The sequence below is a fragment of the Lactuca sativa genome, chromosome 6 (genome assembly GCF_002870075.4).
Source record: "Lactuca sativa cultivar Salinas chromosome 6, Lsat_Salinas_v11, whole genome shotgun sequence".
NCBI lineage: Eukaryota > Viridiplantae > Streptophyta > Magnoliopsida > Asterales > Asteraceae > Lactuca > Lactuca sativa.
This window is the reverse complement of record NC_056628.2, coordinates 4,273,330-4,299,195: the sequence shown is the minus strand read 5'-3', so window position 1 is coordinate 4,299,195 and position 25,866 is coordinate 4,273,330. Positions and strand designations below refer to the sequence as shown.

Genomic DNA, 25,866 nt, shown 5'->3' with positions numbered 1-25,866 from the left:
TATGTGTATGGATTTGTAGCCGGATGATTGCCGGTGCAACAGCCAGACGTCTAGCAGTCAGATTTTCGGTAGCTACTTTTCGAGGTGAGTTTCCTTCCAGTAGGAACGGGTCTAAGGCACTAAGGCCGACCCGTATAGACGATATGATAGTATCGGAGTGTGGGCAAAGCCCGTATCTCATAGTTGAGTTTGATTATGGTATATGCCAGTATGATAGAATTGCTTATACTTGTTGTCTGTGTGATACTTGTATGTTATGGTTTAGTAGCTGAGTGTGGGTGAGGCCCGTATCTCTCAGATAGCGGAGTGTGGGCGAGGCCCGTATCTCCCTGATAGCGGAGTGTGGGCGAGGCCCGTATCTTCATGAGTGTGGGCAATGCCCGTATCTCTTAGTTGTTCATTGTATGTTTGTATGATATGAGGTATTATGGGGGAACTCACTAAGCTTCGTGCTTACGTTTTACAATTTTGTTTTCAGGTACCTATTCTTCAAGGGGGAAGGAGTTGGCGTAGTAGCGGTACATCATACACGCACTTTGTTTCCGCACCATGAGTCATTCTGGGATTTTGTACTCTGATAGTTAGCTGTTTTCATGTTTTGGTTTTCAGATACGATGTATGTTATGAAATGGTTTGACCAGACAGTGTTTTAATTACAATTGTTTTCTAAAGTATTGTTTTAAAAAGAAAATTTTTGGATGTGAAATTTGGGTCGTTACACAGTAAGTAAAGCTCATAACATGGCAAAAAAGCATAGTAGTAGACAAACTAGAGCATGGGGCAAAACCGTCCATAAGGCAAAAAAATCCAATAGCTAGGATATATATTATCCCAAAATTAAGAGCAAAATCTTATAAACAATTCCATATCTGGAGCAAATCATCGTAGAGAAACACATAAACAAATGCCAGATAAATAGAGCCAGGGGCATTGCTGTCCACATGGGCAAAAAATCCATCAGTAAGAGTAAAGAGAAACCCAAATCTAAATATCATAAAAATTTAATCACTGGAGAACCCTCAAAACAAATAGAGAAATAATATGACAACTTTTTGGTTTCTTGCTCACCCATTGATGCTTATGTGGTTCTACCTTCTTGAAAATTACTGTGAAGTGTGAAGTCGTGTATTACGAGGAGACATCAAATATTATTGCTTATTGAAAGTTGAGGCGTCGTCTCTTGGAAAGCCGACATCGTATTAAGAAGAAGAAAAAACCCTAATCCCTAACTATAGGATGTTAATTAGGTCTTTTTTCCTTTTATTAGATTAATAGATAAAAATTATAAAAATTAAAAAAAAAAATACTAAAGAAAAGATTCCAACACAAAACCTCACAAACCTCAATCAAGATGCATCAACCATCTCAACCAATTACATTTGTTTTTTGTTGCATATAATATTTTATATCATCCATACCAATATACATATACATTAATTGTAATTTTACGGGGGCCCTGAGATTTGACGAGGCCAATGGGCGGTCGCCCAGCTTGCCCATGCTCTATGGCACAATTTTATCTAGGTGGAGTGGATGTCATTGACCCACTCCATTTAGCATTATATAGTTATGAGTGTGTTATGTATTTAATTTTATATAATCATAAAATAATTTGCAAATTTGTTTTTGAATTTTAGATTTTTTTAGACCGATATAAATATTGTTTTGTTAACATGTAATATTGTAATAAAAATAATATTTACAACAAATATATATATATATATATATATATATATATATATAGTTATAGATATTCATAATTTCAATAGGTTATCTAATTATAAATTTATGATTTTGAAAAGTTCTTTCATTTTTCACCTATTATTTTACCATCTATCATTTTTACCCATTATTTTAGTACAAACAAAACAAAAAAAAAACAAGAGAAAATAAAGAATGATCACTCTATATAGGACGTAAATGGCAAGTAGGACATTGTTTGTTTGTGTGGGTTGTTGCGACCATCCTCATTCCCCTTCCTCACCAATTTTTTTTTTTTCTTGATTGCTTCCTCTTCACATCTATCACTCAAGTGATCACCATGCCCCATTCATGTGGTGTGATGATGGCGAAGAGGTGGATTAGAATTAGATTATACTGATGTGGTGTTAGAAGTTAGAACCACACCTAACAACCTTTTGTTTTGACTTTTGAATATGAATATCCAATTAAACAAGTCTGGAGAACGGGCTTTTGTGATTTTGGGCCTCTTTTGTGGACTTTAGTAAGTAGCGATAGTGTCCAATAAACCAAACTTCCCCTACCTGTTAACGCAAATTAGAAACTAGAAAGACATGGACGTTTGTACTTTGTAAGCAGTGACGAAGTTGGCTTGGGGAAAACGAAACAGGGAAAGAAAAGTAATGGGACGCTATTCTACTTCTACTACATACACAGAATTCAGCCAAGATCTTCTTGCATAACAATGGTGCTATGGGAAATTACATTAGGGACGGCGTATTTCTTAGGGTTAAAGAGAACATACAGGCTTGCTCTTCACATTCAACGTCGTCTTGTTAGCCCTAAACACCCCAAGATCCGCCAATTCCTCCACAGGTGTCTCATCTCATCTCCTGTAGTTTTTCATATTTACAAATTCATTCGATCTTCGATTAGGTTTTGTGGTTAATTACTTAATTCGATTATAAAATCTGTTGTATAACAGGAAAACTCGAACTGTATTTGATGCAACACTGAAGGTTCATCGCGAGGTACAACGGAGAGACATTGAAATAGGTCGGAATCTGGGCAATTGGATTCTCAAGTGGCTTGAGAAGATGGAACCGGTGGCCCAGATTCGAGCTGGAAGTTTTCCCCCATACACGATGAGAATGCCAAACAGAAACAGGCAGTTGATAGAATCATTTCAACAGAAAAGTAGAGGAGGATTTGGGTATCGAGAATCTGGAAGGCGACTTGTTACATCGTCTAGAAATCTTTGGCTTACAACATATCCGACTATTGCCAAGTTGTTGAGGCGTCGAGAGCTTGTTGCGAGTAATATGCAGTACAGAGAATTGGTTTCAAGCAGCAACAAGAGTTTTGGGTTTAATGGAGTTGTTCGTAATGATATAATGCAATGGTTGGCTCATGGGTAGTGTTTGTTCTTGTGGATTTTCATGGTTGTTATTGTTCCAAATCCTCTGTTGTAGTTAACAGGAATGGATGTCAATGTCAATGGGTTGTTTTTCCACTTTTGCTGTGGAAACAGTATCACTAATCATAGTCTTGTTTTGGCCAACATTATATGTTGTTTTTGTCCTTTTATAAGATCACATCTGGCTAGTAGTTAATTGTTGCTAATTGCTCTTTCACTACAAATGATGGATATAAATCGTTCTAAGTTTTACTTGTTGCTTCTTTCTTGCAACATTAAAGATTTATCCAACTCTTCTTCAACGTTTATGGATCATTTTAATTTGCTTGTTTGCTTTCTGCAACATTAAAGATTTATCCAACTCTTCTTTTATATTCATGGATGATGGATCATTTCATATATACTTGATATAAGTTTCTCTACATAATATCAACATGGTTTATGAAACGACAGTTTAGTTTATCATATGAGCACACATTTATCATCTAAGGTTCAACTCACATATTAATAGACTAGGTTACAACCCTTGGAAGTTGGAACCCACGGGTAAAAAAGAAAAATTATATTTAATTAAAAATGGTAATGAAAAATTAAAGATTTATAAAAATTTATTAACTTACAAACATCGACATACATAATAGGATGCTATTAAAATAGAGTTACATCCAGATATAGTAACATACATACATAGTCACATAAAAAAATAATGTTTCATCCTTAATGAAGCAACTCATCAAGCTCAAATATGTTATATAAATAACAACGAAGAATTCGTTGCGAAGTACTTTTAATAAATAAACTTCATAAGTCTTGAAAAAATTTCAAATTACACTGTACTTCATATAACAAAAATCTGAATTGATATTTTGAAAAAACCCACAAAATCAAACTTCTTAGATGGTGGAAATATATGAATTTTCTATCCTTTAAATGGGTAAGCTGACGGATTAAAACTCTCTAATGTTTTTGTATTAGTGTATATATCAAACTCCATAAAAAACATATGATTGACAATTGTTATCCAAGTGCTTTATTTGTAATGACAAAAAGGTATTTAAATAGTTGTAAACTTTAAAATAAAATTTGGATTCACCCGTTTTATTTTTGACAATTGTTATTTAAGTGCTTTATTAGAAATAGCAAAAAAGTATATAAATATTACCACAATGTAAAAAAGTAATCAAATCATGCAGGGGCATTTCATAAATGGTACCTTAGTTCAACCAAATAATCATTTTTATTAGTAACAATATGAATGAGGTTTATTCGGAAGAACCTGATGATTAGGATTATAAATTTCTCTTTAACTTATGTTAGAAGAGATGAAGAACATTAATTAGCAAAGAAATCTCATCCATTGAGTGCTCTTGATGTATCTTATAAATCCATATATCTTGTAGCCAAAACAAATTAAAAATAACAATTGGAGGGTTTTTTTTTAACTAAAAATTGATGCAAAAAAAATCAAGAATTGGTACATAGGGCCATAGTTTAGCCAACGATTATTAACTGGTCTACAAAGTTTTATATAAGGCTTATATGATGCCCAAAACATATTACAAATGACATTAATTATTTTTACATCGAAATAGACCATACTACCCATATCCCCTAGACTATAAATTCTTATCCTTCTAGAAAAGACAAAATAACCTTTATCCACGTCAAGGAATGTGAGCATAAGCATTAGCTGGATCAACTTCTTCATACAAAACATTTTGTTCTTCAAACTTTAAGCCAACCAAAACCCTTATAATAACCAACAAACCCAAAAAGAACAAATGATCAACAAATAACCATTTTACCCTTGATTTAAAAAGTACATATACTCTTAAAACTAACAATAGTTACCTGTTTAGGATCATAAATAACCTAATCATTGAATTCACGAGAACTTTCTTTATGCTCATATTCAACCAAACTACCATAAGGCACCATAATATCGTCCTTCCAAACAAAATGCTCTTTTTCATTGGTTTTCTTCCTTCCTAAACCCTTCACTCATGTATTTTTCTCCTCTAAAGACTCTGTGTCTGTCATATATGGGACCTCCTATACAATACTAACAAAATAATTCAATAAATGAACAACAATGATCAATATAGCAAAGAACAAATTAAAAGAAAAACATAGTGCAACTATAAGAGATATATCATCGAACATGTAATAGGCATTAATATTTAGATTTAGAGAGAACTTACCTTGAACATCAATTTCTCCACGTAACGAGCATCAATATTATTTTGAACTTCACTTCATCACCCACAACTAAAACATAAAATCTTGAAAAGATAAACAAAAAAAGAGAACATTTATCCGCATTGATTTAAGAAAATAATAAAATCAAAGCCAACTACAATATTACTAATCTACATGTGTAGAAAACGGTTGTTGAGAATCAATGTTGCAGAAGAAGATCCGAAGAGACAAGAGAATACGCCAAACCCATTAACCACTTCCACATTACGACGTTGTCTAGAGTATCTACACAAATAATACATCTTCACATAAAAATTTCAAACCCAAGAAGACAAACACGATCTACTTTTAATAGATAGATGAGGAGGTGAGCAAAGATTGTGGGACTGGAGACCAGAGCGGGTAACATTAGCCTCACTACCATTAAGTAACAGATCGAAGAAAATCACGACAGGAAGAGAAAAGGGTATTCAACATTTCAAAATTGAATTCCATAATAACCACTTTAATTCAAACCATCTAAGGCGATCAACAACCGAGAGATAGGAGCCGAGATATAGAAATCATGATTAGAAATCGTTGATAAGTGTTGAATTTTGATAAGCTTTAAAGATTCAAATTTGAAATCTATAAATTCCTTAAAACATGGAATCCGTTAAATCTTGACCAAATGTCTTAAGGACATATTTGGTAGTTTACTTTAAAAAAATATATGCCGAGGAGATGCCACTTTTTATTAGATAGGAGATAAAGCTGGAGGGTGTGGTGCCATCGAAACCACACTCCCTTCGTTGCCACGTAAGCGCCACGTCATTTTTACCACAAAAGTGCGGTTCTTTGTCACACCCAAGGAGTGGTGCCATACTTTATTTAAAAAATAAATAAATAAAAACTTTAATTTCTCCCCACCCAATCACAAAACAGTCAAATTATCTACACCCAATCACAAGCCGCGGCCATTTTTTGCCGCACTGCGGTTTGAACTGCACCAAACCGCACACAGGGGGTGGTGTTCGCTGCTTATATGACAAAACCGCACTCTCTGAAACCGTACTACATCCTGCAGCCTAAGAACTATCATTTGCTAAATATTAGGACATCAAAAAGATCTTGCGAGGTTACTTTATTGGAAAGTGGACCCTCCTTACGAACTCGCGAGGTACTATCTTGTTGATGGATGATCATTTTTTTATTTTTATTAGTAATAAATAAGAAGATCAAATGCATATTCACTTAGGGAATATAGTGATTTAATAAATAGCTCAAATAATAAATCTTTAAAATTATGCCTTTACCTTTACTTCCTTCAAACAATACAAACAAGAAAGCCTGAAAAATTCAGGCCCATGTTCAATTAGTCGGCCCAGACATTGTGGATCTATCACGCGGCTGCTGCTAAACCTTTGACGACGGCGTTTTGGCATGGTGTTAGAACAGCGGTCAGTGTTGTTCATCAGACAGAAACGAGGGTTGGATTTCGTTCCTGTAGGATTCCACAGCGGCTATGGCGACGCATGCTGGCATGGGGTTTTATAAGATCATCATCTTAGTCGGAACAGGTTTCTTTTTCGTTACACAATCATACTCCTCCATCTGTTCCATACCTATTTATAATCTTCAACTGCATAGATGTTAATCAAGTCGATCATATTATATATTCTACCTTCCATGCCCCAATTCGTGAGCTTATACAGTGGTTTTTGCGCCAATGGTGCTAATCAAGTCTATACAATCATTAGGTCGTGAGTTGGAGAGATACAATGTGTGTGTATGTGTAAGGGGATCGTTAAATTGATGCAAATACGGATCTGTTTTGTCTGCAGGGTACACTGGTACATTGCTGTTTAAAAACGGGAAGCTTTCTGATGTATTGGGCGAACTTCAGGTAAACGATGCTATCAATTCGATGCTTATTTAGCCAATTTGACATACATGTGATCTCAAGTGATTCAGTTTTCCAAAGACCAAAAATTGAAGTTCTGATTAGGTTTTAATTCCAATAGAGTTTCAATTGGACAGGGTTTAGTGAAAGGATATGAAGGAAAACAAGGAGATGGAGCTGAAGGTGATTATTCAGATGCCATCGCTAGCCAGGTATTGTTTTGTCCACAATCTGTTTATGTAAAATTTTAGTTTTCAATAAAGCAATTACAAAATTTCAACTTTTCTATAATTTGTTTACAAGTATATGGTAATTGAATTTAATTCTGAAAAAAAAAAACAGGTTCGAAGGTTAGCAATGGAAGTTAGACAGCTAGCTTCTTCACGTCAAAATCAAATCACTGTTTTAAATGGGGGTTCTAGTGGTATGTTGTACACTGTTTCAAAGGCATTGAAAAAGTCACTTTTTGGTTAAATTCTTATTTCCATTTTTTTTGGTGAATGTAAATCTAACATCTTACAATAAAATATAGGTAATATAACATCTATGGTGGTACCTGCTGCTGCATTAGGGGCAGTGGGCTATGGATACATGTGGTGGAAGGTATATGCTTATTGCTTTGTTTTGACTTTTGATTCTCACAAAAATTGTTTTTCAATTCATTATGTCAGATTTTTGACAATTTTTTTTCTCTCAAATCTTGTGTTTAGGGTCTTTCATTTTCAGATCTCATGTATGTCACCAAGAGTAACATGGCAAATGCTGTTTCAAGTTTGACAAAAAATCTAGAACAAGTTACAGATGCTCTCGCTGTAAGTTTTGAAGCATAAAAAACTATTTTTTCTTTTTAATTACTTCATATCATGTCTACATTCATACTCTTTTATTTTTTTTTTAATTTTTTGGTGTTTGTTTCATCAGGCAGCAAAGAGGCATTTGACCCAGAGGATTGAAAATTTAGATGGGAAATTGGATGATCAAGTTGAAATATCAAAACTAATTAAAAACGAGGTGCATTTGATTTGTTAAACATGAATATTACATGGTTTTATATAATAATAATATAAATATAAATATAAATATATAACGGATTTGTTGAATTTGTAAAAACAGGTGACTGATGTTCGTGCTGATGTTTCCCAAATAGGGTATGACTTGGATTCACTAAATAAAATGATTTCTGGTTTGGTGAGTTATTATTATTTTTTGTTAATTCACATTTTTGTGTTGGTTTTTATTATTAATTAATTGGTTTGCAGAATGGGAAGATAATGACATTGGAAGAAAAACAAGATATGACTAATCTTGGAGTGTGGTACCTCTGCAATATGGCTGATGGAAACAAGTTATCTGGCACTGCACAGGTTTGACTTTTTTATAATTCATTTAATGGAGTTTTTATAATTTTTCTTTTTGTATTATAATTATAGAAACAGTTTAAGCTTGCTGGGAAGTCGTTTGATGGACATCTCTCATGTGGTGGAAATGGAATTCTCTCTCTTGACGGTGTGAAGGAGATTGCTGATAATTTAGATCCAGAGAAACAAATACAATCAAGAATGTTGACCAGGAGACATACGGTCAAATTAAATTAATATAAAGACGATATTGCCCCTCATCAATCATCCAACTTGTAGAATAGTGAAAACGTTTATATCTTTATGGTTAGTCTTGTTCATGTTCAATGAACCATTCCATAGCTGACTGATTTGGATTTTGAAACAATGGTAAATTCAGTTTTTTTTGTCCAATTCCATTCCCCAACCTTTGAAAAACACATTCCGTTGTAACTGAAATTGATTTCGTTATATGTGCCCTTGATAGATATTGCATGATGGGTTTATATTTTTCAAATGATCCGTCAGTAGAATTTTTGTTGGGGAATAATATTCAGTCTCATGAAGGGATTTGGAATGAGATTCCGAAGTCTAAATTTATTTTTAGATGATATAATCACCATCAATACAAGGAAAATATGCTTTTCATATTCTTCTAACATCTAAAATATTTTATATTTTACTAGATCACGACATATTTTAAGAAATGGTCTTTATACGTAATAAAACAACAATATGCTCATTCTAACTTCACATGAAGATATGGATGATGTTTTTGTATAATAACAACGTTTACCTAGAAATGTTTGTTGGAAGGAGTACTAACTATTTGGTCTATTTTTGAAATGTAATAAAACCTTCTTGTCCAAAATAGATGAAGTTTTTTCTTTCTATAATTTACTAATCTATCCCATCTAATATGAACTATGAACTGTATTATAAAACATCGTCCAAAATTGTCATATTTACAAAAATATCAGTTTTTTAAAATTAAATATTACACAGCAAAAAATTGAGTTAAAATAATATATATTACAATACAATAATTTTGACAATTATAATGAAATGTTATTTAGTATTTATTAGAAGATTAATTAGTTAATACTCCCTTCGTCCCAAATTGATAGTCTACTTTTGACTTTTAAAATCTTTTTTCTTCAACTTTGACCTTAAATATTTTTATTTATGTTATATATTACTTCATAAAACTTATAACAATGAAAAAACATTTAAAATACAATCCATTCATATATTTTGCATCAAGTATTATCTATCAAACACAAAAATATTTAAGGTCAAATTTGAAGAAAAAATACTTCAAAAGTCAAAAGTGAACTATCAATTTGAGACGGAAGTAGTAATAAATAGCAAAGATTTAAAGCTTAACTATGATTAGGAAGTAAGATGAAATATAAACAGGGGGCTAATTCTATTGAACACTTAACTATAATTAGGAAGTAATAAGATGAAATATAAAAAGGGGGCTAATTCTATTGAACGCTAACTAGAAAAACATGATAGACGGTATTCCTAATAATCTTCCAAGAAACAATTTTTTTTGAAAGGGACATTTTTAGCTAAAAAAAACAAATGAAGGCAAGGCGCCTCCTATTTCACTAAGGTTATGTTTGATGTACTAGCTGAAAAGCTAGTTGTTAAATAAAAAGCTAGCTGATAACTGAAAAACTAATTGATAAAAAACGACGTTTGGTAAAACTAGCTGAAAAGCTAGCTGAAATATATAAAATTAGATAAAAGGTCATTTAAGACTATTTGTTTCTATAATTAATTAAGGAGTATATTTGGAAAATTTTAAAAAAGCTCCTAAAAAGCTAGCTTATTTTTTGAGTTTTTTTTATGTTGTCATGTTTGGTAAGCCAAAAAGTAGCTTATAAGCTAGCTTCTTGAAAAACTACTTATCCTAGCTTTTTAGGAGATTTTTTAAAATTTTCCAAATACACCCCTTAATTAATTATAGAAACACATATTCTTATATGTCATTTTATGTAATTCTATATATTTCAACTAGCTTTTCAGATAGTTTTATCAAACATTGTTTTTTATCAGCTAGTTTTCAGCTATCAACTATCTTTTTATTTAACAACTAGCTTTTCAACTATTATTTATCTTTTCAGCTAACAACCAACTTTTCAGTTAGTACGTCAAACATAGTCTAAGTAGCTTTTCAAAAGGCTAGCTTATAAGCTACTTTTTGACTTGTCAAACACGACAACATAAAAAAAGCTCGAAAAACAAGTTAGCTTATCAGCTAGCTGTGGCGCGCCAAACACAACCTAACTCACCTGCAATTTCATTTTCTAACATGCAATTTCGAGTAGGGTATAATTTTTTTTTGCACTTTGCCATTTTCATGAGACACAGAATCACAAATGACATATAACCATCAACGATTTCCAATCTACTCATCTATGATCCCTGTAACAGCCGAAATTCAGGTACAACCGATTAGCCCTTCATCTTTATTTATTTGTCATTTTGGGCCTTTGTGTTGGGCGAGTACGCTGCGCGTACTCGCGCGCCTCATTTAAACACGTCATCGTCGGGTACGCTGGGCGTACCCAAGGTTACGCCGGGCGTAATCGCTCCAGACCCAAAACCCTAATTTGAGTTGTTGGCTATAAAAGGAATGAGATGGCTTGGCTCCTCAGCCACCATCCCTTAGAAAGAAACCCTAAGAGAGCCTTCCTTCGTTCCTAGCCCTTTTGTGACTGTTCTAAGCTTGGTGGTGTCATTTCAAGGTAGCAAAGGAGAAGAAGAGTCCATTGTGAAGGCTAGGAGCTGGTGTTCAAGTGTAGATCCGGGCTTAGCAAAGGTTGGAGCTTCTTTCTAAGGTAAAAAGTTCGGATCTTGACTTGTAGATCTTGTGATATGCTTTATGGACCATTTTCTAGGGTTTTGGTCCCAAAGGTGGAGACTTTATGAGCAAGTGGTCTCCATTAGCTTAGATCCATCATATTTCTGGTCCATTTGAGTTGTAGATCCATAAAAATGTAATCTTGGACGTGAATGATTAGCCATGCATGAGATCTAGATCCTTGAGTTGAAATGGAAAGGTGTTAAGGAGTGTAAGAGCCTTTACAACCATGCCAAGGCTTAAAGGTTCCGACTTTATGAGTAAGGATGCTTAAATAAGGCCGAATCTAGAAGTTGAAGTAATGGCTTAACCGATTAAGACCGGAAATGAAGTGTGTCTAGATCTGACTATTACGTTGGGCGTAACTCCCAGTACGCGCAACGTATTGGGTGGAGACCCCGATTATTGAGTTGGCGATGTATGCCCCGCGTACATCAGTCTGTACGCCCCGCGTACTGAAGATGTTGACTTTTGCTGACTTTTAGGGTTTTGGTCAACTTGTGGACCTTGAGTCAAGGGAGGGTAAAATGGTCTTTTACCCCTCTGAGGAATGTTAATAAGGGTTAAAGTCTAGTGGTGGAAGTCTATATTAATTAAAATGGTATTCGTTATGATTAGGCGAGGTTGAGTCTTCGTTTGGGATTCGGAGATAGCGAGCACGTGAGATTCTAGACTTTCCACGAGGTGAGTTTTCTCATTATACTGTACCCGGAAGGGTTTTATTGTGTGACCGGATGGTCGGATATGTTATGGGTTGTATCCATCGTATATGATAAGTTAATCGTTTATATGTGCTATGTATGCTATGCTTGATATGGGCCGGAAGGCATTATGTTATGGGCCGGAAGGCATATATGTTATGGGCCGGAAGGCATTGTGATGAGGACCGTAAGGTAGGACCGGAAGGTTTACCGAGTCGAGATGGAAGTCCCCTGAGACACATGGACCGGAAGTCAGGGCCTAGAAAGGCGTATGTGCGTAAGTAGTATTCTGGGGAACTTACTAAGCATTTATGCTTACAGTTGTTGTGTTATGTGTTTCAGGTACTAGCGAGGACCGTGGGAAGGCGCCGGCGTGATCTGTACACACTGATGGAGGATTTATGATCTTGGGATTATATGATTTGTATTATGATATGATACATTGGATCTTTATGGCTTGTTCTGGATGAAAACATGTTTTTAAGAAATGAAAATTTTGTTTTGAAAATTTACGTTGTTACAAGTTGGTATCAGAGCCTTGGTTTGAGGGATTCGGATGCACCTTCGGGCGTAACTGAACTTAAACCGAGGATTTGAGGAATTTTTCAATTAATAAAGGCATAAAAAATTTTTTATAAGAGATTTTGTAATAACCAAAGGAGAAGCAGTGTGTACGATCAGCCAGCGCTCGAACGGTAAAATCCCCAAAATACCCTTACAATATGTGTTATAAGATATGTTGCAATACGTTATGCATGCTAGAGTAGACTAGGTATTCATATTAGGACTAGAGTGGCCTGATTTGTGATGCCTTAGTCTAGGGGAAATCTGCTGCTATGAGATGCTTTGAGAGCGAGTAGGTAATCAGTGCATAGCAAGAATAGAGTACTCGTGATTCGGGGTCCAAGGAGGAGGACTTGGGGTGAACGCTGATGCGGTGTAGTCAGTAGTATAGGGCCCGTACTACTGAAGACACCGGATCAGTGGGCAGTCCAAGTAAGAATCCTTTGGGTATCGGAGGTCGAGTAGGGTTGCGTTATCGAGTGCGAGTATGCTCGATTGGGTCTCTGATATTTTTATGTTGTATTTCAGAGACATCATGGTTGGGACACGCCACAGACCTGAGACGAGCGGTGTGAGTGACGAGGAGATTCGTCAGATGATCCACGATGAGGTGGCTGCGGCAATCTGGGCCGAGATTCCGGAGATGTTTGGGTCTATCAAGACCACGCTGTTGGAGACTTTTGATGAGCGGTACGCCGCGGTGACTGAGGCCGCAGCCGTTGCAGTTACGGCAGCTGTGGCTGCTGCCAGGCCTCAGGGAGGTGACTCGTTGTTGTTCCGGGAGTTCAGCAACACGAAACCACCCGAGTTTGATGAGACACAGGACCCGATCGCTGCGATGCGATGGATTGCTGACATTGAGGGATGCTTCTACACGTGTTCATGTCCGGAGCATCTGAGGGTGCGGTTCGCTTTGAACCAGCTCCGTCTGGGAGCAAAGGATTGGTGGAAGTTCGTGACGGCGAACTTCACTCTTGAGGAGATTTTAGCGGTGACTTGGGAGAAATTCACCACCATGTTCCGAGATGAGTATGTTCCCCCGGTGGAGAGGGAACGATTGGTTCAGGAGTTCTTGACCCTCAAGCAGGGTAATGATTCAGTTGCTGTGGTCACCCGGAAGTTTCATGAGAGGGCGATGTTTTGCCCTGAGCAGGTGTCTTCTGAGCAGGCACGGATGAGCCGATATTTGGGTATACTGAGGAGAGACATTCGGGAGTTCGTATCGAACTCGACATACTGGACATTTGCTGAGCTCCAGGAAAATGCCCGCAAGAGAGAGATCGAGTTGGAGACCCAGGCCAGGGAGGAGGCCGAGTCTCAGCGGGTGGATTGGCGGCCGGCTCAGTCCCAGCAGGCAGCCAAGCGGACCAAGTCCGCCGATTCGAGGACAGGAGGTCAGAAGGGCCGCACTTGCGGAAAGTGCGGCAATGGTCATGAGGGGGTCTTTCGATTAGGTGCTTGCTACAAATGTGGCAAGGAGGGGCACATCGCTAGGGATTTCCCCAAGGGATTTATGGTTTGCTTCCATTGCAACCAGACCGGCCATCGGAAGGCCGAGTGTCCTCAGCTTCTCCAGGGATCTGCACCTACTGCTAGGGCTACTGAGACTCGACCAGTGAAGGCCAAGGCCCTGAGGGCTAGTGGGAGAGCTTTTCAGTTGACTGCGGAAGAGGTCCGCGCGGCGCCCGATGTCGCGGCTGGTACTTTTCTTGTGAATTCTGTACCTGCCTTGGTATTATTTGACTCGGGTGCGAGTCGGTCTTTTGTATCTCTGGCTTTTAGTCAGCACCTTGGCATTGAGCGAGAGGTGATGAGTCGACCTGTGAGGGTTTCCATAGCTGATGAGAAAGCGGTATATGCCACCGACGTGATTCGAGGATGTGTGCTCGAGATTTTTGGTGTCGATTTTCCTATAGACCTAGTTCCTATCACTATGGGAGATGTCTGTGTCATCGTGGGCATGGACTGGTTGAGTAAGTTTGGAGTGGTCATTGACTGCGAGAGACAGCTGGTGACTGTGCGAGACCCTAGTGGGGGAGTGCTTACTGTGTATGGCGAGGGGACCCGGTGTGGGTCAGCATTTTGTTCGGCTGCCAGGGCGAGGCAGAGTTTGCATCAGAGCTGCAGTGGATTCGTAGCCTATGTGATGGATGATGGGTTTTGGTCATAAGAACATCCTATGTGCTCATACAAACCCTAATTCTTGGATCTAGGTTTCTCTATTGTACATGCAATTTATCCAAGACTATAAACCCTAGATCTAGCATATGATAATCAATATAACATATAATTAGGGTTTAGACCATACCTTGATTTTTATATAGCAATAACAATCTCAAATCCTTCTTGTATTGACTTTAGAAAGCTTAGAGTCACAAATGTCACTCCTCTAATGGTTCACAAACACCAAGAGCAAGAGGATGAAGAGGAGAAGAGAAGGAGGCTGCCCAAAACGTGTGGAAACCCTAGAAGAAAGCTTGTCCACGTTTTTGGGGCATAAGGGCTCTATATATAGTGAGGGTATTAGGGTTATCTAACAAGGAAACCCTAATTTGGATGCTTAAGCCCTAAGCAACCCATGGACTCCTTTCCTTAAAGGCCTTGGACGATTTCTAATGGGTTTCCCCATAGAATTCGTCCACTCCTTAATATAAGGCAATCCATAGCCCAAATTGCAATTATCTTATAATTACAATTCCAGACCCTTAAGTTTAATTAATCTCTTTTAGTCATAAACTTAATTCTTGTTAATTCTTGACTAATATTAATTAAACAATATGATTTCTCTTTTAATATATTATTCTCATAATATATTAATAAATCATATTTAATCATTTCTCTCCATAATTCATCCTATCAAGTTGCTTTGGTGAAGGCAACCCAAAAGGACCATGCACCATCGGGTCAAGTACATATCAAAATAGTTATGGACTTAGACACTAATCCAACAGTCTCCAACTTGGATAAGTCTAATAACTATTCTGCGTATGACTTCAGATCCTGATCTGCAATCGTAGTTTTCCAAAGCCGCTGTCAACTCTGATCCTATCAGATACGCATGTCCTTTAGATAAGGGATCATATATTCCTCCATTCTAGATATCGTATGAGACATGATATCTAATCATTCTCTCTGTACTATTTCTCGACTTCCGATTTATGACGACTGACTAATTGAACAAATCAAATTAGCCTTATCCCGGCCGAGCATTTACGTTCGTCATCACTAAATCATCGAGGGGCCCAAAGATATCGCTTTTATCCTACTTTGGATAAAAGGAACGGATAAACTTTGATTCAATGCTCGCTTGCACTTACTCACCGAATCACACACAACAATATGTTTTATAACACCAAGTTACTGGTGCGTTTACATATTATCAATGTGCAACCGATTTGCAAGATACAACTCACACATCTCGGTTTCAAGAATATAAGATGTTATCGTCTCACCAATCACTCGTGATACAATTCATGGAGTGATCCAAGTGAGCATGGGTTTAATCCAATGCTCAAATCATATTCATAAGCACTAATGAACGTTGCAACAAACATTTGCTTATGTCTAATACCTTTTAGACAATCCACACACCAATTCACGACAGTCTTTATTCATACCTACTTCCAACATATGAATGACTGTGGTCCGTTCGAATAATTTGACTGTTCTAAACCAATTAAATTATTCAGGAATTCAAAACATGCAAAGTGAAACACAAGTATAATACTAATCCCATATGGCCTCAAACCTTTGAGCATAAATAAAACACCTTTTATTTATCACCATATCGATTACTCATTATTTGTTGTTTCGGGTAATCAACTTCTTACTTGAATTATTACTACACTTATCCCATGCTCCTAGCATGCACACAATGTTTACCTATGGTTCTTACTTTGTGAAATAGATCAAATGAACACATTTCCAATCATACTCATTTCACAACTCCAAATCCTTTTTCATAAGTGAAAGAATATCAAATTCTTGCCACTTATAGAATATGCTAGATTCTAACATTTTATGTAATGATCCTTTCGTAATGTCATAGCACAAAAGTCACAAAGACTATTGCCAACGATATTACAAAGTCCTCTATCGGAGATTGTTACAATACAAATCCTTAGATATGATGTCTCTCACTCAAAGTACATTCCTTTGAACATCCTTTTGCATAAAAGTTTCTAATCTAGACATAGATTTTCAATATTCAATTCAAAATATGGACACGTTTCCATATTTTCCATATAACAACTCATTCTTAATAGAATCTTATCTATTTATAATAATGCCGATATGTTTCATCCAATACTATACTTCCAACTACTCACACGCGACCAATCCTCGACGAACTTTGGATTGTCCTTTGATAGTTGTTTAATTATCTTAGTCAAAACCGATTCTTGTTCTTTTCCCTCTAAATGCACTAGACATTTGGAAAATTTTAGAATGGTCAAATATTATCGCATTTGCAATCCATCCTATACCCGAAGCGTATGGGACACGATGCATAATGTCTTACATAAAGATTTGATACTTTATCAATCTTTTGCCATAATATTTTATGTGCTACGTTCTCAAAATTCGAACTACGAAGAGGAATGCCGTAATCATAATCGAAATTCGAGAACACACTATTGATCCTTGACTAAATTTATTAACATTCCACAACCTAAGCCTTTAGATTTGAAATGAAGCATAATATTCACTCCCTTAATTATAGCAAAACAACTATTCAACCTTTACAACTTTGCAAAGTATAACTCTTGTTTTCTATGATTAATATTGCTAACTTGCAATACTTTCCTTAATAATCATACAATCATAACATTTATGCTCCCACTATCATGATGATTATTATAAACATAACACTTATGCTCCCACTAGCTTTGACATGTATTCAGAAACCAACTTAACTTTCAGAAAAACAATACCTATTGAATTTCTTAAGTTCATATTTCTAATACCTAATGCTTTGATAATCCTTTATCTAAGCTTATACACCTTTCTTTTAGATAGCTCATATCTGTGCCTAAACAATTCAGACTAATTGCCAAACCTCACAATTCAAATCATGTAAAGGGATACCGTAACCATAATCGAATTCGAGAATACAACTTTTCACAATCACTATCTTTTTAAAATCTTTCTTAGTGAAAGCATTTCCTCACAGTCACTTTCATGAAGGAGGGAATCTTATGACACTTAGATTTTAATGGTGTAAGTGTTCCTATCCATGTGAATTTGTCAAAACCAAGTTTTACGACAAATTCAAACTCATATGGACCGAACTTTCTTAATCTTGATTTCTTGCCTTATGGTAGCACAACTGCCCACCATGTCTTCCAAGTAGTTAAGCAGTTCAACTTTTCCTATCAATGTACTTTTCATCGATCAAGGTCCTTGCCTTTTATGCATTCAAATGAGAACTCATAGAACTCACATGCATAATTAACTTAATTGGAACGACACAGAAACATAATAATGTCAACACGATAGGTTGTAAACCTTAACTCGTGTGCTAGTGATGACCGATAAGGTTTATTTTGATTTGTTCTCAAAACCTTTCAAGACCATTAAGACTCCCACTGACTCCTTGACATATAAGATTCTCTTGTCAATAAACATTTCTTGACAAACAAATATTCAAGAGTTAGTGTAGTTTATATCAAAACACTTCATCAATAGGTCCTAGTTGGTCTTTGTCTTATCCAAGACATCACAACTTTCCTCATTTGATGAATGTTATAAACCTTCTTAATACTTGTCACTCATTGTCACAATCTTAACTCTAAGACTTGTTTGGAACGAAGTATGATTGACTTCTTGATTTTAACTATTTCTTCAATTCATGATTCCTCTTATTAGACATGCAATTGTACTAAGACTCACTTAGAGGATCAATTGAGATATGGTTCTTAATCATTAAGACTTATCATAAAACATAAAAGGTACTCTCCCTTCTTCTTAGAATGGAGAAACTTTTATCTTTCTGCCTATTTGATTGTTCTTATTCGTTCTGCTATTGATTTAAACTCTTTCAATCAATTCAGAATGACACTTAATCTTATAAGTATAATCATATTTACTAAACCTTTAGTAAATCATGAAGAATATCTTTGTTACTCTTATGGTGGACTTGATCAACACGCAACATTGTGTGCTCGATCTCCTATTCCTTCACTTGACACTTTGTCAATGAATTAGTCTAATTTCCAAATATGAAATTTCCCATTCATCGTGCAACCAAGTTGCATGATTCCAAGTTTCTGTCCAATTGAAACTTGGGCGATGAGAAACTTTCCTTATTTGGTAAATTTTCGACATTTTCATAATTAAGAATCAAACCCATTATTGCTAATAATAGAAACATTCAAACATCAATTTTTCATACACGCCATTGCAAGGATAAATAATATAAAATCAAAATTTATTTTATTGCGGAAATAATTTGTCCTTACAATGCAATTCATTGAAAAACTATGCTAATACATATTTCTTAGCAATCTAATTCTAACTCTAAGTAGTAGCTCAAGAATCTAATCTTCAAGTAATGCGATCGGAATCCATTTCTTCACGGTTAGATTCTGCTCATTTCTTCCCTTAAGCTTCCTTTCTTTTCTTCGATCCTACAAAACATCAATTGTAATCTTATCACATTATGTATTAAGAATCTAGAATGAAGTTTAAAAGAGTTAGTCAATGGATTTTACCTAAAGCAAAGCCATACATTTTGACTCTCCCATCTCTTAGATCTCTTAGGTAAATAGGGCAGCTTCGTCTCCAATGCCCCTTTTCTTGGCAATAAAAGCAAATTGACTCTTTTGGAACAGGACATGGAACTACTTCAGACATTGCCTTTCTCTTATGATCAAACTTTTTGATCATAGCATGTCTTTCGTTGCCATTGTCTATATCCATGGAGGTCTTGAAGGCAGATTCACCAATCAACTTTGTTTTTCTTTTGCGCCAAACCATTGCTGATTCAACAGTAATAAGCATATAGGTGAGATCTATAAAGGTCACGTCACAGTTCATCATATAGTACTCTCTTATGAACTCACTATATGAGTTAGGAAGTGACTGAAGAACCCAATCAACAGCCATCTCCTCACAGAGAACGGATCCCAACATTCTTAACCTATCAATGTGTGACTTCATCCCTAGGACATGTGCACACACCGACTTTCCTTCTTTATGTTTACTTGCCAAAAAGGGCTTGAGTGAGCTTGAACCTTTCAAGCCTTCGAACTTGTGGGTTAGGGAGAATAATTGGAGGAGGTGGAGGAAGTGAAACATGATTTCTCGTTCCTCGATCTAATCGTGGAATATCATCTTCATGTGGAATGCTTGTTCCACGAGATTTGGGAAGACCATAGTTGTCGAACTTTGACATCTACAAAACGGGAGAAAACGAATTCAAGTTAATTGATTGATTGAGTCCCTAGTAAATCACCCAAATGAGATACTAAGGCTAGGACTGTCACACCCCCAAACCAAGGATGGCGGAAACGTCCAGGGGTGGAGGACTTCATGTGTAGTATCATAACAACAATGGCAATAGTGATGAAAGTAAATACAACCAACATATATATAATTGAAAGAGTTACATCATTGTATGAATTACATGTTTCAAATCAATTACAATATGTTGACAAAATATGATAAGTTTGACGCCTCAACGTCCCATCCTCAAAAGTACTTTGTTACCTGTTTAGCGATTTCCTGAGAATACAAGTAGTTTGAAAAAGTGTCAACACAATGGTTGGTGAGTTCATAAGTTTTTGTATATAATTATGAAAAAGCTTGTCATGTAATTGTATAGTTATTCCAAAAAAATCCGATATTTTCCTTAAAATGAATACTGTAGTCTTGTATCCAAAGACTGAAACGTATGAGTAATCTTCCTTATTTACAGAAAATAACGTGAGTTTATTTCAATACAAACGCGTATGATATTAGTGAAATTCTCGTAAATTCTTAAGTTTGTTAATACTTTCCGTGAGCTATTATAACCATACTATGACCTAGGTGGCCTGAAAACGACGTTCTTCGGGCGTCGTAGAACTGAAATGACACTTGTCACCACAGACCAGCCGGTCTAGCTGTTGCAAGCAGCTCTGGTGTGGGTTTGTCAAGCCCAATATAAATCTATATACAACTATCACGCTCTCCCTCCAGGAGACTCTGGTTACAACACAGGACTTATGATTTATGCGAAGTGAATGTCTCACAAAGTTATTAACGAATTTACACTTAACATAATGAAAGTTTCCCTTTTGTATAAATGTACCCTTCTGAAATGTATGCATTTTGAAATCTATTGTAAACTATACCTATTATAGTTTGTCAAAACAAGGGTAGTAACAGCAAAGTACGTAAATTATACTTAACATAGTTTAATAAAATGTTTGTGTGTAATGGGTATACTTCAATAATAACGCTTTGTTTAATCTATGCTTTATCTAGTAAAAATCCATTTGTTAACTGGTTTATGTCTAGATACTAACACAAGAATGTCATATATTGCAATAACACTTAAACACATAATAATATACACCTTGCTCAACATGTTACAAGGTGAAATGAAATTGCTAGTGCTTTTCTGATTATAACATTTTCTGTAACTGTTATTAGAAAATTTGTAGAAAAATCATAAAATGACCAAATCAAGTTCTGTAACTTCTGGGAGTTTGGAAAATGAGCCTAGTTGGTTCATAAATTTTCCCATAATTTTTAGGGACCTCTAACTTGTGTAACCAAGTCCATAATCACAGACTGGTCCGGATTGATGTTTGAGATGATAGACAGTTTTGTAAAAATCACCATAAATTGTAGAAAAATCGTATGGAGATGTACAAGTAGTCATTTTAAAGCTAAGAAGTGGAACTACTTGCACCTAAAACAGTTTTGAAAACTAAAATGTTTAAATTGTCCAAAACAGTCCGTGAATGGGGTCTAACTTTTCTGATGTAGGCTGTTAGAAAAGTTTAGTTTTGTTCTTGCTGTTTCACTTGTATCCCCCCCCCCCCCCCCCCTAAAAACTTGAGAAAACATAAAAATGTAGGGGTATGAACTCACCTTAAGTGTTTTCAGTAGATGATTGTTGAAGAATGGAAGTTTTTAACTCAAGAACACTTGGAGATGCCTTGAAGATTTTTGAGAATCTAGCATCATAGTTATGGAGTTTGTATAAGCTATCAATGATTTGAGTAGAATGAAGTGTAAAAATCACAAGGAGGATGAATTACACTTACCAAGAGTGGAAGAACACTTGATGATCAGCCTTGGGATCTTGAATTAGAGAGAAAAGTTGGAGAGAAAAGTTGGAGTTGGATCTTTGGTGGAATGAGAGTGATTGAAAGAAAATGAGGAGAAAGGTTGAGTGACCAGCCCTAAAAACGTGGGGATGGCTTGTGAGAGGGGTAAAAAGTACAAGGAAGTGACAAGGTATGGTGGGGAGGAGTGTGGGTTAATCATGGAGTGGGTATGGGGTTGCTTGTGTCATAAAATAAGGTAAAGTCAACACTCTACCTTTGTACTTTACCTACTCTCTTTTGGATAAGGTTTTATCCTTAAAATGTGATTAAATCATTAATTTAGGGGTGTTATATGTTAAAATAAAGTTTTGGGTGAAAATCCCATGTTAAAACAATTAAAAACGGGCTTAAAATGCGAATTTTGTCGAAAATCGGGAGAAAAAGCGTTCCCAGCGAGACCTCTCGGTCCTAGGCCGAGGTTCGGTCCTTGCTGGTGCTGAGCCGGAAGCGAACAGAGGGAAACGAAGGGGCGAGGAGCTCGGTCCGAAGTCAGAAGCGAAGGTGAGGGTTCGGTCCGGAGATAAAAGGCGAGAAGTCAGAACCGAATGAACAGTAGTGAACAGTACCTTCGGGTTCGGTTCTTCCTTTTAAGCGAGGTTCGGTTCGGAGATAAAAGGCGAGAAGTCAGAACCGAATGAACAGTAGTGAACAGTACCTTCGGGTTCGGTTCTTAAGGGGGGTTTCGGTTCCTGAGAGGGGTTTCGGTTCCTGAAGTCCGTTTTTCGCGTGGACTTCCGTTTTTGGGCTGTTTTCGCCAAATTCGAGGGTCGGGATGCCCCGAGTGATTATAGAGAGTTGGGAGAGATTTTGAGAGAGATTTGAGAGAGATTCCACATACTCAGAGAGATTTGGGAGAGATTTGACGTACTTGGAGAGATTTCACATACAGAGAGATATTTGGGAGAGATTTCACATACTTAGAGAGATTTGGGAGAGATTTGACATACTTGGAGAGATTTCACATACAAAGAGATATTTGGGAGAGATTTCACATACTTAGAGAGATTTGGGAGAGATTTGACATACTTGGAGAGATTTCACATACAAAGAGATATTTGGGAGAGATTTCACATACTTAGAGAGATTTGGGAGAGATTTGACATACTTGGAGAGATTTCACATACAAAGAGATATTTGGGAGAGATTTCACATACTTAGAGAGATTTGGGAGAGATTTGACATACTTGGAGAGATTTCACATACAAAGAGATATTTGGGAGAGATTTCACATACTTAGAGAGATTTGGGAGAGATTTGACATACTTGGAGAGATTTCACATACAAAGAGATATCTGGGAGAGATTTCACATACTTAGAGAGATTTGGGAGAGATTTGACATACTTGGAGAGATTTCACATACAAGGAGATATTTGGGAGAGATTTCACATACTTAGAGAGATTTGGGAGATATTTGACATACTTGGAGAGATTTTCGATAAGAAGAGATAGAGTGAAAACGATTGAGAGCGGTTTCATGTGTGACGAATGGGAGTGTCCGGCTTCGCAATGCAAGGTCCGTAAACCTCGTTATGCCATGTTTTAGGATCTTACACACTCCCTATGAGTATGCAACATTGTTTTATTGTTCTTGTTCATTGTTTAGCACTAAGGTTAAAGAAATTTAAACACACGAACTTTCCAAGTGATGTTTTCTCATTAAGATAGTGAGTTATACAGAAATTACATAATACAAACCCTATTATACAATGTTTAATTGAGTTGACCAGTTTGACTCGTTGACCTTGTCCGGCTTAGACTTGACCCGAATTTGACTATTGTCACAAGGACCCAACACAATACGCTACAACCTAGAAAAGGGATGCCGTAATCTAGTTGCAGAATATTTGAAGGTAAGTGAATGATGATTCACTAATTTCCACCATGAAAAATGAAAAAGAAATTTAAGTTTTAAATCTATGAAAACTCCTAGATCCTTTGAGATTCATTGAACTTTTCAATGGCATGTTTAAATCTCGATATGCCCCTCTAGTTTGTGACTGGGATGCCGAGGATCACAAAGCGGGTGTGAATAACCATGCAAACTTACATGGTGCCCTCACATGTTACAGTCACCTATTCGATGTGCCGGTAAACCACACATGCTCCACCGAACTATGACAAACATTGAGTCACCATTTGCTACCTTTGCTTAGAACCATTTAGTGTGCCGGTAAACCACACACGCTCCACTAACGTCTTCGCAAGGGCACAAAGTGTAATTTCATGGAATTGCATCAATTCACTTTTGCCTAAGTAACTAAGATTGGGAATTTGTAAAACATTTAGTTACTTTTGTACTTCATTATACTTATAATGGAAGGTTTTGTCCTATCCTACCCGTTCGGCTAACGACCCTCCACTAGTCAAGAGTGCGGTGGGTAAGAGTGGATACCCATTCAATCGCCATTTTATAGGCAATTTCCTTAAACACCCCTTATAGACCAGCTTCGTGAATGAGGCCTACTAACGGTAATACTGACTTTTACTCATACATATATATAATGTTAGACTTTTAATGTTATATATAGTATAGGGTGTATTTTACACTTTTAAAATACTTGGAGGTCAAATTTAACAATTATACTTTTAATTCAATTAAATTGTAAACCTAAACTTTTATGGATTTATTAAACCTCTTTTAATTATACACCTTAATTAATTAATAAAACCATAAGGGTGTGATTTAAAATTTTCAAAACAATACTAGGGTTTTAGAATTTAACATTCCTAAATTAAACCTTTTAATCAACTTTTAAATTCCAAAACTTGAGGGCAAGTTTTGAAAAACATTTAGGTTTAGAATTTAAATATACATCAAAATTAAACTTTTAATCAAAATTTAAATTCCAAAACTTGAGGGCAAGTTTTGAAACCTTTTTCAAAATATTAGGGTTTCAACTATTTAAATTTCAAAACTAAACTTTTGAGTTCAAATTTAAACTATAAAACCTAAAGGGGGAAATTGAAACTTTTCATAACACAAGGATCAAATAACAAATAATATAAATCAAACAATTAATTTTGTCATTATCTATATTTGACCTAATTTCAATTTCTTGCAAAATAAGTTACCCAATTAATACAAATAATCAACTTTAATCATATAAGGAAGTTATTATCTAATCAATTGACAATTATCTTGTGTTTTGGCAAGGATATACTCATAAAAATGATTAAAATCGGATTTTAATGATCTAAACAGATAAGGTAAGTATCCATGAGAAAAACAGCAAGAAATCCCGAAATCCCCTCTTTCTGTCACTCGAACTCGCCGAGTACCCATATGGACTCGCCGAGTAGGGGCCTACTCGCCGAGTCCATCAGGCAGGCTCACAAAAATCGAATTTTTTAAACTTGAACAAACATACAAGGCATCAATACAATAGAAACCAATCAAGGCTCTGATACTACTGATAGGTTTTGGTCATAAGAACATCCTATTTGCTCATACAAACCCTAATGCTTGGATCTAGGTTTCTCTATTGTACATGCAATTTATCCAAGACTATAAACCCTAGATCTAGCATATGATAATCAATATAACATATAATTAGGGTTTAGACCATACCTTGATTGTTATATAGCAATAACAATCTCAAATCCTTCTTGTATTGACTTTAGAAAGCTTAGAGTCACAAATTTCACTCCTCTAATGGTTCACAAACACCAAGAGAAAGAGGATGAAGATGAGAAGAGAAGGAGGCTGCCCAAAACGTGTGGAAACCCTAGAAGAAAGCTTGTCCACGTTTTTGGGGAATAAGTGCTCTATATATAGTGAGACTATTAGGGTTATCTAACAAGGAAACCCTAATTTGGATGCTTAAGCCCTAAGCAACCCATGGACTCCTTTCCTTAAAGGCCTTGGACGATTTCTAATGGGTTTCCCCATAGAA

At 36.1% G+C, this 25,866-nt stretch overlaps 2 protein-coding genes across 4 annotated transcripts; both read left to right on the top strand.

Annotated features, from left to right (window-relative positions):
• The first annotated feature begins 2,268 nt into the window (after positions 1–2,268).
• On the top strand, positions 2,269–3,303 carry LOC111886892 (uncharacterized). Its single transcript, XM_023883132.3, has 2 exons — positions 2,269–2,556; positions 2,666–3,303. The coding sequence occupies exons 1-2, from the start codon at positions 2,426–2,428 to the stop codon at positions 3,096–3,098; spliced, it is 564 nt and encodes a 187-aa protein (XP_023738900.1). The 5' UTR covers positions 2,269–2,425; the 3' UTR covers positions 3,099–3,303.
• A 3,394-nt stretch (positions 3,304–6,697) lies between these two features.
• Positions 6,698–9,013, top strand: LOC111886930 (uncharacterized). 3 transcript variants are annotated; one of them, XM_023883167.3, is made up of 10 exons: positions 6,698–6,855; positions 7,120–7,181; positions 7,316–7,390; positions 7,521–7,602; positions 7,711–7,781; positions 7,889–7,990; positions 8,100–8,189; positions 8,292–8,366; positions 8,438–8,542; positions 8,615–9,013. In XM_023883167.3, the coding sequence occupies exons 1-10, from the start codon at positions 6,801–6,803 to the stop codon at positions 8,771–8,773; spliced, it is 876 nt and encodes a 291-aa protein (XP_023738935.1). In that variant the 5' UTR covers positions 6,698–6,800; the 3' UTR covers positions 8,774–9,013. The 3 variants fall into 3 exon arrangements, with proteins under 3 accessions (XP_023738935.1, XP_023738934.1, XP_023738936.1); XM_023883166.3 differs by having other exon boundaries at positions 8,609–9,013; XM_023883168.3 differs by having other exon boundaries at positions 6,699–6,855; positions 7,300–7,390; positions 8,609–9,013.
• Positions 9,014–25,866: the final 16,853 nt, after the last annotated feature.

What these genes read in the sequence shown, in the direction of transcription:
- LOC111886892 (XM_023883132.3), top strand. Translation starts at nt 2,426, where the DNA reads ATGGTGCTATGGGAAATTACATTAGGGACGGCGTATTTCTTAGGGTTA. An exon ending in ATCCGCCAATTCCTCCACAG is followed by an intron (nt 2,557 to 2,665) that starts GTGTCTCATCTC and finishes GTTGTATAACAG; the next exon opens with GAAAACTCGAACTGTATTTG.
- LOC111886930 (XM_023883166.3), top strand. Translation starts at nt 6,801, where the DNA reads ATGGCGACGCATGCTGGCATGGGGTTTTATAAGATCATCATCTTAGTC. An exon ending in ATGTATTGGGCGAACTTCAG is followed by an intron (nt 7,182 to 7,315) that starts GTAAACGATGCT and finishes TCAATTGGACAG; the next exon opens with GGTTTAGTGAAAGGATATGA. An exon ending in CAAAACTAATTAAAAACGAG is followed by an intron (nt 8,190 to 8,291) that starts GTGCATTTGATT and finishes TTGTAAAAACAG; the next exon opens with GTGACTGATGTTCGTGCTGA.